This window comes from Nannospalax galili, unplaced genomic scaffold (genome assembly GCF_000622305.1).
Source record: "Nannospalax galili isolate Female #2095 unplaced genomic scaffold, S.galili_v1.0 scaffold342, whole genome shotgun sequence".
NCBI lineage: Eukaryota > Metazoa > Chordata > Mammalia > Rodentia > Spalacidae > Nannospalax > Nannospalax galili.
Window position 1 is genome coordinate 391636 of NW_008349359.1, and position 10269 is coordinate 401904.

Sequence of the window (10269 nt, forward strand, 5' to 3'; positions counted from 1 at the left end):
GGAGAGGCAGAGGCAGGTGGATCTCTGTGAGTTCAAGGCCAGCCTGGTCTACATAGTGAATTCCATAGTGAGTTCCAGGTCAGCTGGGGTTCCAGGGAGACCCTGTCTTTAAAAAAAAAAAAAAAAAAAAACACACAAAAAAAAAACCCCAAGATCCAACTATATATTGTCTCCCAGTGACACACTATATTTAAAGATAGATTGAAAATGAATATGACCAGGAACTATAAGAGAGATTGAAAGACTGTATCAGACAAACCAGACTTTAAGGCAGAAAAAATAATAGTAGAGAAGAGGAAGAACTTTGTGTTTGTGTGTATGTGTATGTGTGTGTGCGTACACCGTGTGTATGTGGAGGTCAGGGGACAACTCATGGGAGTCAGTTTTCTCCTTCCACCATTTGGGAGATCAAGCTCAGGTTCAGGTCTGGTTTGGTGGCTAGCACCACCCTTTGAGTCATCTTACCTGCCCAGGAAGAACATTTTATAATTAAAAAGGTCAGTTCATCAGGAAGGTATAAGAATTATAAACATATAACCCCAGAGCTCTTAATATTGTTTCCCCTTCCCCCCAGGTGAAACAATAACTGATGTCATTGAAGTGGAAAATAGACAATTCAACAATAATAAATAGAAACTAATATCCTACTTTTAATATTGACTAGAACATAACAATCTGTCAGATGTCTTGATGAGGGGTGTCTAAGAAACCTATAACTGACATTTAATGCTGAAGGCTTTCTCCCTAAAAAAGAAAGAAGAGGGGCTGGAGAGATGGTTCAGCGGTTAAGAAGATTGGTTGTTCTTGCAGAAGACCTGGGTTCGAATCCCAGCACCCACATGGCAGCTAACAACTGTCTGTACCTCTAGTTCCAGGGGATCCGACAGCCTCTTCTGACCTCCGCTGGCATTGCACAACACAGGTGCACTTACCTACATGCAGGCAATACACAAATACACATAAAATAAAAATTATAAATACAATTTTAAAAAAGAAGAAGAAATAAAATGCCTCCAGGGGATGGCGTATAGCTCAGTGGTAAAGTACTTGCCTATTATGTGCAAGGCCCTGGGTATAATCCCCAGCACTGCAAACTTTAAATAAATAAGTGTAGCTGCATTTGGAGGGGAAGAATTAAAAATCATTTTTTGTCAGTGACATGATACTATATTTAGAAAATAAAGAATCTGGGCTGGCACGGAGGTTGGTAGAGTGCTTACACACACACCGCATAAACTAATGGTGCATACCTGTAATCCCAGCACTCCAGAGGTTGAGGCAGAAGGATCAGCAGGATGGACTTTGCACGACACAGGTGCACTTACATACATGCAGACAATAGACTCATACACATAAAATAAAAATATTTTTAAAGAAAAGGAGTGGTGAGCCAGGCATAGTGGTGCATGCCTTTAATCCCAGCACTTGAGAGGCAGAGGCAGGCAGATCTCTGAGTTCAAGGCCAGCCTAGTTTGCATAGCAAGTTCCAGGCCAGCTGGGGCTACAGGGAGACTCTGTCTCAAAAAAAAACCCCTCCTCCCCAAAAAAAGCCCTAAAGGCTCAGACAGTGCTCTAAAATATAGTAAAAATGGGGCTGGCGAGATGGCTCAGAGGGTAAAGGGGCCTGCCACCAAGTTTGACTACCCAAGTTTAAATCCCCAAGACCCACATGGTGGAAGGAAAGAACCAACTTGTGCAAATTTTCTTCTGACCTCCACACATATACCATGACACCCATACCCACAATAAATAAATGTTTAAAAAAAAATTAATAGAGAGAAATGTAAATGTTTTGTCCTCACTTCAAATCCAACTGAGTCAGAAATAATCAGAAATTCTAGGGCCTGAATCTAGCAATCTGTTTTAAACAAGTTGTCGAGGTAATCCATTGTTCACTAAAGTTCGAGAATCATGGCCATGATTGCTAACTAGTCATCTCCTTTTCAAAGTTCATCGAAGGACTGTAAGAATGACAAAACCCCTCTGAGGGATAGGCTGAATTTTTTTCAAACAAGAATAATCTAATTGCAAGATGTGATGGCAGAGGCAGGTGGATCTTGGTGGCCAACCTGTTCTACATAGTGAGTTCCAGGCCAGCTAGGGCTAAGTAAGATCTGTCTCAAAAAAATTTTTTTTAATTAATTTAAAAGAATATGGGGGCTGGAGAGATGGCTCAGCGGTTAAGAGCACTGACTGCTCTTGCAGAGGACCCAAGTTCGATTCCCAACACCCACATGGCAGCTAGGAACCATCCTTAACTCCAGTTCCAAAGCCGCCTTTTGACCTCCGCGGCATTGCACAACACGGGTGCACTCACATACATGAGGCAATACACTCATACACATAAAATAAAAATAATGGGCTGGAGAGATGGCTCGGCAGTTGAGAACACTGGTTGTTGCAGAAGACCTGGGTTCGAATCCCAGCACCCACATGGCAGCTAACAGCTGTCTGTAACTCCAGTCCCAGGGGATCCTACAGCCTCTTCTGACCTCCGCTGGCATTGCACAACACAGGTGCACTTACCTACATGCAGGCAATACACGCATACACATAAAAATAATAAAATTAAAAAATAAATAAAATATATTTTCTTAAAAACGAATAACCTGAGAATTTGTTAACTACAAATTTCCAAAACCCCTCCGTGGAAATTGTAGTTCACTGAGTCTGAATTAGACCCAAGAGAGGTGTTTTGGTGTGTTTTTTTGGTTTGGTTTTTTGAGACAGGATCTCCTTGTAGCCCTATGGCCTGAAACTTGCTATGTAGACCCAGCTGGACAGAAATCTGCCTGCATCTACCTCCTGAGTGCTCAGATGGGGGTTTGCCTGCATGTATGTAAGTGCACGACATGCATACAGTGCCTGAGGGGAGCAGAAGAGGGAGTTGGATCCCCTGAAACTGGAGTTCAGAGCATTAGCTGCCAAGTCCTCGGCAAGAGCCAGCAAGTGCTCTAACTACTGAGCCATTTCTTCAGCCCCAAGTTTATTTTTTAACAGATTTTCCAGGTTATTCTGTTTCTTACCAACTTTTTCCAAGTTGTAGGAACTGAAAATTCAGTGTTCTTTTTTTTTTTTCTAATTTAAAAAAATTTTTATTTTTATGTGTATGAGTGTGTTGCCTGCATGTATGTGAGTGCACACATGTCATGCAGTGCCATGAAGGTGTGAAGAGGGCTTTAGATTCCCCTGGAACTGGAGTTAAGGACCGTTTGTATCCATCATGTGGGTGCTGGAAATCGAACCTGGGTCCTCTGCAAGAGAAGTCCATGCTCTTAACCACTGAGCCATCTCCAGCCCCATCAGTGTTCTTTTAGATGCATCTTTTGAGTGTTGTTGAAAGCTAGGATAATACTTTTTCAGGTAAACCTACATTCATAGCAAGAAGCATACATCTCCCCTCTTCATAGATTGAATAAATGTTTCTTGTGGTAAAACTAGAAGACTTAGACAATATATTACGTAAGTTTCTTGAATCTTTTTCTTCCTCATAGCTATATTTTAAGTACAGAAAATATATGCCTCCTAATTCCTATTTGATCAGAATCTCAAAGTAAAACTCACTATATCTTTATCTCTATGATAAAATCATGAATATAGAACAAGCTCTGTAAGAATTATAACCCACTAGATTTCATTTAAACATTATCTTTTAAATTTATTCGTTTACTTATTTTGAGGTAGGGTCTCATTTTGTACCCCTGACTGGCCTGGAACTCACTAGACCAGTCTGACCCCAGCTCAACAGAGATCTGCCTGCCTTTGCCTCCCCAGTGCTGGGATTAAAGGTGTGTGCTACTATACCCAACCTAAAAGAATTTTTTTAGGTGTATTTATTTACTTGTGTGCTAGTCCACGTGTGCCATGTTACCTGTGTGGAGATCAGAGGACAATTCCACGGGAGTAAGGTTTCTTCCACCAAGTGATTCCCATGGATCAAACACTGGTAGTCAGGCTTAACTAGAAATGCTTTACCTACTAAGGGGGTCAAAGTGATTATATGTGTTTCATTAACTGTTAGAGGTATGGAGAAAAACTTCAGTATTTATTCTTTGCTTTATTCGTATGTAAAATATACTGGAAAGGTATAGAAGCCTATTCTTTTCCCTAAAGGAATTTATAGTCTTGTAAAAGAATGGCAAATAGCCCTTCACAAGTGTCAAAAAGGCCCAGAGTAAGCTTTTATTTTTTACTTTTTTTTTCTGCAGTGCTAAGAATCAAACCAGCTTTTATAATTGCAAAAGAAGTAGAATCAGTTGTACTTGAGATCTGTGAGGAAGCTTTTTTAAAAGGGCAGGCAAGGTCAGTAAGGTGTGGTATGCACCTGTTATCCCAGCTACTCCAGAGGCTGAGGCTGGGGGTTGCTTGGGGCCAGTTTGGAAAACATCATGAATCCCTACACCTCAAAAAATGAAAAATATTTTATATTAAAAATAAAAAATATTCTTACGCCAGGTGTGGTGGTTCATGCCTTTGATCCCAGCACTTGGGAGGCAGAGGCAGGTGGATCTCTGTGAGTTCAAGGCCAGCCTGGTCTACATAGTGAGTTCCAGGACAGCTGGGGCTACAGGGAGACCCTGTCTCAAAAAGACCAAAAAAATAAATTAAAAGTATTTTTAAAAACAGGCATTTGGTTGAGTCCTCATGGATGAATAAATCAAACCTACTATCTTTACCATTACTGTATATTTATAAGAATGACATTGTCCCTTTTTTTTTTTTTTGAGAGAGAGAGAGAGGAGGTCTCCCTATAGCCCCAGCTGGCCTGGAACTCACTATGTAAACCAGGCTGGCTTACATAGATCCTACTTACAAAGATTACTGACCCAGATCCACCTGCTTCTGCCTCCTGGGTGCTGGGATTAAAGGTGTGCACCTCCAGGCTGGAATTGTCTTTCTTGAGCCACCTTGAGCATTCATGTCTTAGATGGCAGTTGCCAATGTGAGAAAATGTAGATCATTTCATAAAAACAGAAATTTTTTTTTTTTTTTGGTCTTTTTGAGACTGGGTCTCCCTCTATCCCCAGCTGGCCTCGAACTCAGAGATCCACCTGCCTCTGCCTCTGCCTCTCAATTGCTGGGATTAAAGGCATGCACCACCACTTCTGGCTTCAAAAACAGAAAATATCTTTTAAAATATTTTTTATTTGTATTAGGTATGTAAGCATTTTGCCTGGGTATACTTAAGTGCACCCATGCATGGAATATCTGCAGAGGCCAGAAGAGGGCATCAAATCCCCAGACTTGGAGTTACAGACAGTTGTTTGCCTCCATGTGGGTGTTGGGAACCAAACCTGGGTCCTTTGGAAGAGCAGCCAGTGCTCTGAACTGCTCTGCTGAGCTATCAGCAGCCACATCTCCAGTCACAAAAACAGAAAATATCTTGTTTTTTTTTTTTTTAATTAAAAAAATTTTTTTATTTGTACACATGTATTGCCTGTATGTAAGTGCACCCATGTCAGGCAAAGCCCACAGGTCAGAAGAGGCTGTCAGATTCCCTGGGACTGGAGTTATGGAAAGTTGTTAGCTGCCATGTGGGTGCTGGGATTCGAACCCAGGTCTTCTGAAAGAACAGCCAGTGTTCTTAATTGCTGAGCCATCTCTCCAGCCCCCTTAATTGCTCTTTTTAAATGCAAAAGAAAAAAATCATTGAGGCATAGACGAATTAAAGAGTTACTCATTTAATCAATCTTTGGATGGTTTCTTTTTTAAATTTTTTTTTTTTGGCCTTTTTGAGACAGGGTCTCCCTGCAGCCTCAGCTGACCTGGAACTCACTATGTAGACCAGGCTGACCTTGATCTCACAGAGATCCGCTTGCCTCTGCCTGAGTACTGGGACTACAGGCGTGCACCACCAGACTTGCCTTAATATATTTTTTAATTTTATGTGTATGAGTGTATTGCCTGCATGTAAGTACACCCATGTTATGCAAAGCCCACAGAGGTTAAAAGAGGGCATTGGATATCCTGGAACTGGAGTTACTGATAGTTGTTAGCCACCATGTGGATGCTGGGAACTGAATCCAGGTCCTCTGCAAGAGCAGCCAGTACTCTTAACCACTGAGCCATCTCTCCAGCCCAATTTTTTATTATCCTAAATCTGTAATTCTTGCCTTTTCTGGGAGAATATTGTTACACATGGAAATGTCTCATTGTAGTTCAGGAATTCTCAAATAATAAATCTGATTTATCCTGAGGTCTTGCCAGGTAAAGCTAGTTGAAAATAGTTGGTGCTGCCATCTCTATATATGGTTTGTCTATACTTCCTAGAAGAAAATTATATTCTTGTGCATTGAAGCCACTGTGAACACTACTTCTTACCTATTTGTATAATATAAATATCAGATATTAATTTCTCATTTACCTGAGTTCTGTCTGCAGCCTAAAAATACTCTCTCCTAGGTATGGTCTCTCTGGAAGTGATGTCCTAGATAATGTAGCATATGCTCGAGGGTTCAACACAGACCACCAGACCCAGCTCCTTTATCAAGCATCAGCTATGATGGTAGAGTCCAGGTATGTGCTCAGTAAAAGACACTTCCCACAGCCCTTTCTCTGAATCTTATTGAGAGTAGCTTCATTCAAAATGGAAAGATTTAAATTTTTACTCCCCCATTTTTTAATATAATGAATTTGGTTTCTTTTTTTTTTTCAATGTGTTTTAAATTTTTACTTACATGTGTTTCTGTGACTGTATGCCATGTGTGATGGGAGGGTGCCTGCACAGGATCCCCTGGAGCTGGAGTTATAGGCTGTTGTGAGCTGTCCAACTTGGGTGCTGGAAACCAAACTCCAGTACTCTGGAAGAGCAGCAAGTATTCTTAACCACTGAGCCATCTCTCCATTCCCAGTTCCTCCCCTGCCCTCCTTTTAATCTTTTTTTGGAAGGGGGTTAGTGGTGATATGTGTGTTTTGTGTCTGATCACAGGCATATGTGAGCATGTAGGCATACACATGGCTTACATGTGCAAGTCAGAGGACAGCTTTTGTGTGTTAATTCTTGCCTGTACTTGAGACAGGGTTTCTTTATTGTTTGTTGTGGTGTACACCAAGCTAGCTGGCCCATAAGCTTCTAGGAACTCTCCTGTGTACTCCTCCCATCTTGTTGGAATACTGGGATTAGACACTTGTTACCTTGACTGGCTTTACCTGGGTTCTGGAGAACCTGAACTTTAGTTCCTATTTTGATACAATTGCTTTATGGCTTGGGTCAAGTCGCTAGTGAAAAATGAAAGCAGGGCTGGAATTACAGCATTTCCTAGCATGCATGAGGCCCTGTTCAGTTTCCAGTATTAAGAAAAAAACAGGCTGGAAAGATGGCTCAGCGGTTAAGAACACTGGATGTTCTTGCAGAAGACCCGGGTTCAAATCCCAGCACCCACATGGCAGCTAACAACTGTCCATAACTCCAGTCCCAGGGGATCCAACAGCCTCTTCTGACCTCCGGGGGCATTGCACAACACGGGTGCACTTACCTACGTGCAGGCAATACATGCATACACATAAAATAAAAATAATAAATTTTAAAAAGAAAAGAAAAAAAACAAACCCAGAGCCCCTTTTGGTCAAATCTGCCAAAAAAAAAAACCAAAACAGAAAAGGCCTACCAAAAGGTGCCTCAGATGTGAGCATTGTTAAGCATTTTAATAAAATGTGTTCATGTGTAACTAGGATCTAGGTGTGACTGACGGACACCTCTAATTCTAGTCCTTGGGAGTCTGAGACAAGATCATGAATTCCAGGGTAGCCTGGGGTACATAAGTAGCAAGACTCAGTCTCCAAAAAAAAAGCAGGGCTTGGTGGTGCACGCCTTTAATCCCAGCACTTGGGAAGCATGGGCAGGTGGACCTCTGTCAGATTGAGGCCAGCTGGGGCTACAGGGAGACCCTGTCTCAAAAAGATCCCCCCCAAAAAAAGAAAAGAGGAAAAAGTTAAACATTACATATAAAATCTTAAGGGAGTAGAATCTGGCAAAGAATTCTTGTTCCCTGTAGGTATGCACTGCTTATTGTAGACAGTGCCACCGCCCTCTACAGAACAGACTACTCAGGACGAGGAGAGCTCTCAGCCAGGCAAATGCATTTAGCCAGGTTCCTAAGGATGCTGTTGCGACTTGCTGATGAGGTAAGCTATGGACCAGGAATGCTTCCCTCCAGTGGCTGCAAATTCCAAGAGCCTTCTGAGGCCAAGACATAAGTATCCAATATCATCAAAGGGAAGAAAAACATTATTCATTGCTTGGTGTCAACGTTAGGTTCTTGTATGTCTTTGTCTACAAGAATGTCTAAAATTGACATTCTTTCTCCTATCAGTTTGGTGTAGCAGTGGTAATCACCAACCAGGTGGTGGCCCAAGTAGATGGAGCAGCCATGTTTGCTGCAGATCCCAAAAAGCCCATTGGAGGGAATATCATCGCCCATGCGTCAACAACTAGGTAAGGTGATGGCAGAGGCTTTCTGGGATAAATGTAGTAGAAACTGTGATATTGACAAAACATTTCCAGTTAAACCCTATTAAAATTGCTATCATATACACAGTTAGGAAGTCTTGCTAAATTTGTTTTGATTGATAAAAGTGTTGCGGCATGGGTGTACTTACCTACATGCAGGCATAACACACATAAAATGAAAATAATAAAATGTTTACTTTTAGTTCATACAGAATTGAAAGCCTTCAGTTGTGGAAAAAATTAATATGAATAATTGATACACTTGTTTCATATGCACATCCAATAAGGAGGTCAGGGCAGAAATTGATGCCTCCAAGTTATTGTACTAAATACACTAAGAGCTTTAAAATCCTTTTAGGAAGTTACATGTATCTGAAACAGTTAGCTGTGTCATTGTCAGGAATGGAATTGTTTATAACTTGGTGTTTTGGTCTTTGGGTCAGGCTGTATCTGCGGAAAGGAAGAGGGGAAACCAGAATCTGCAAAATCTATGACTCTCCCTGCCTTCCTGAAGCTGAAGCTATGTTTGCCATCAATGCAGATGGAGTGGGAGATGCCAAAGACTGAATCTTTAGTGGCTTTTCCTGTGATAAACTTTAAGTACTAGAGCCTAATGGAGAAGCTGCTCCCTGGGATTCTTCACAGGCCTCTTCCTGTTTTGACTGCCAGAACGTGGTTTCCAGGAAAACAGCTATTCTATCAGCTTTCTGGTGGTATAAACAGGAGACAGGTCAGTATTCAAACTGATCTGGAGTGTTTATTTCTTCTGGAGTGTGTTAATATCTGATTCCTTTGGTGTTTAGAGGAGAGGGTATGAAATACCTTTGACACAGTACTTTGGGAATGACTCAGATCTGACAGCTATCTATTAGACAATCTTACATCTCTGAGAGAAGTATGGCTGGGAAGACCAGAGTCTTCTCTCACTTCTAAACAACAGTAAAACAAAATGCCTGAGGATCTTTAACTATGGGAATGGGTATATTTACAACATTCTTTTTCTTTACCAATAAAAATCAGAAACAAGCTATAAAGTTGTATGACTGAACGCTCACATAATAAAAAATTTGTTTTGGCTATGGAGTCTTGCATTAGGCCTGCTAGACTGCCAGCCCTTGAGCTTCATGCTTATTCTTTTAATTACTAAGACTTAACTCTGGGATGTTAAGCATTTCAGATGCTAGTTCACTGTGAGGTTGCTAATAGTTATTTGCAGTGAATATACTGTTTATAGGAGTTATTCTGGTGCAAATGAATATTGCAAATAGGTTTTCCATAATATCTTTAGGGTACTGAGTAGTTATTAGGTTCTGTAAGATTTGAAAACAGCCGGGCGTGGTGGTGCACGCCTTTAATCCCAGCACTTGGGAGGCAGAGGCAGGCGGATCTCCGAGTTCAAGGCCAGCCTGGTCTACATAGTTCCAGGACAGCTGGGGCTACAGGGAGACCCTGTCTCAAAAAGACCGAAAAAAAAAAAAAAAAGATTTGAAAACTGTAAAGTCCTACATTCAGGTGATTGCACTTATATCAGCCTATGGAAAATATCACCAGACTGATCTACTGTGCCTCTCCTATGGTCTTAGTTTTTATTCTGTAATTCCCATGTTGAAATCTGACACTTGCCCAGATCATTCTACTTTAGCAGTGCTAACAGAAAAAGTGAGGTCTCCCTTTGGGTTCCTATTCTAATAAAGGAATTTAAAAACAGAAAGCAGCTCAAGGAAGTTTTTTGGTTATTTTTGAGACAGGGTCTCCCTTTAGCACCAGCTGGCCTGCAACTCACTATGTAGACCAGGCTGGCCTTGAACTCACAACAGATC

The 10269-nt window shown here is 41.3% G+C and overlaps 1 protein-coding gene across 1 annotated transcript in view; it reads left to right on the forward strand.

Annotated features, from left to right (window-relative positions):
• Rad51 (RAD51 recombinase) overlaps window positions 1–10093 on the forward strand; it is a 29834-nt gene extending 19741 nt beyond the window's left edge. The window contains exons 7-10 of the mRNA XM_008846768.3: window positions 6403–6516; window positions 7995–8124; window positions 8313–8434; window positions 8893–10093. Coding sequence (XP_008844990.1) covers window positions 6403–6516; window positions 7995–8124; window positions 8313–8434; window positions 8893–9016 — 490 coding nt within the window. The 3' untranslated portion in view covers window positions 9017–10093. The remainder of the gene's footprint in view (window positions 1–6402; window positions 6517–7994; window positions 8125–8312; window positions 8435–8892) is intronic.
• The last annotated feature ends 176 nt before the right edge of the window (window positions 10094–10269 follow it).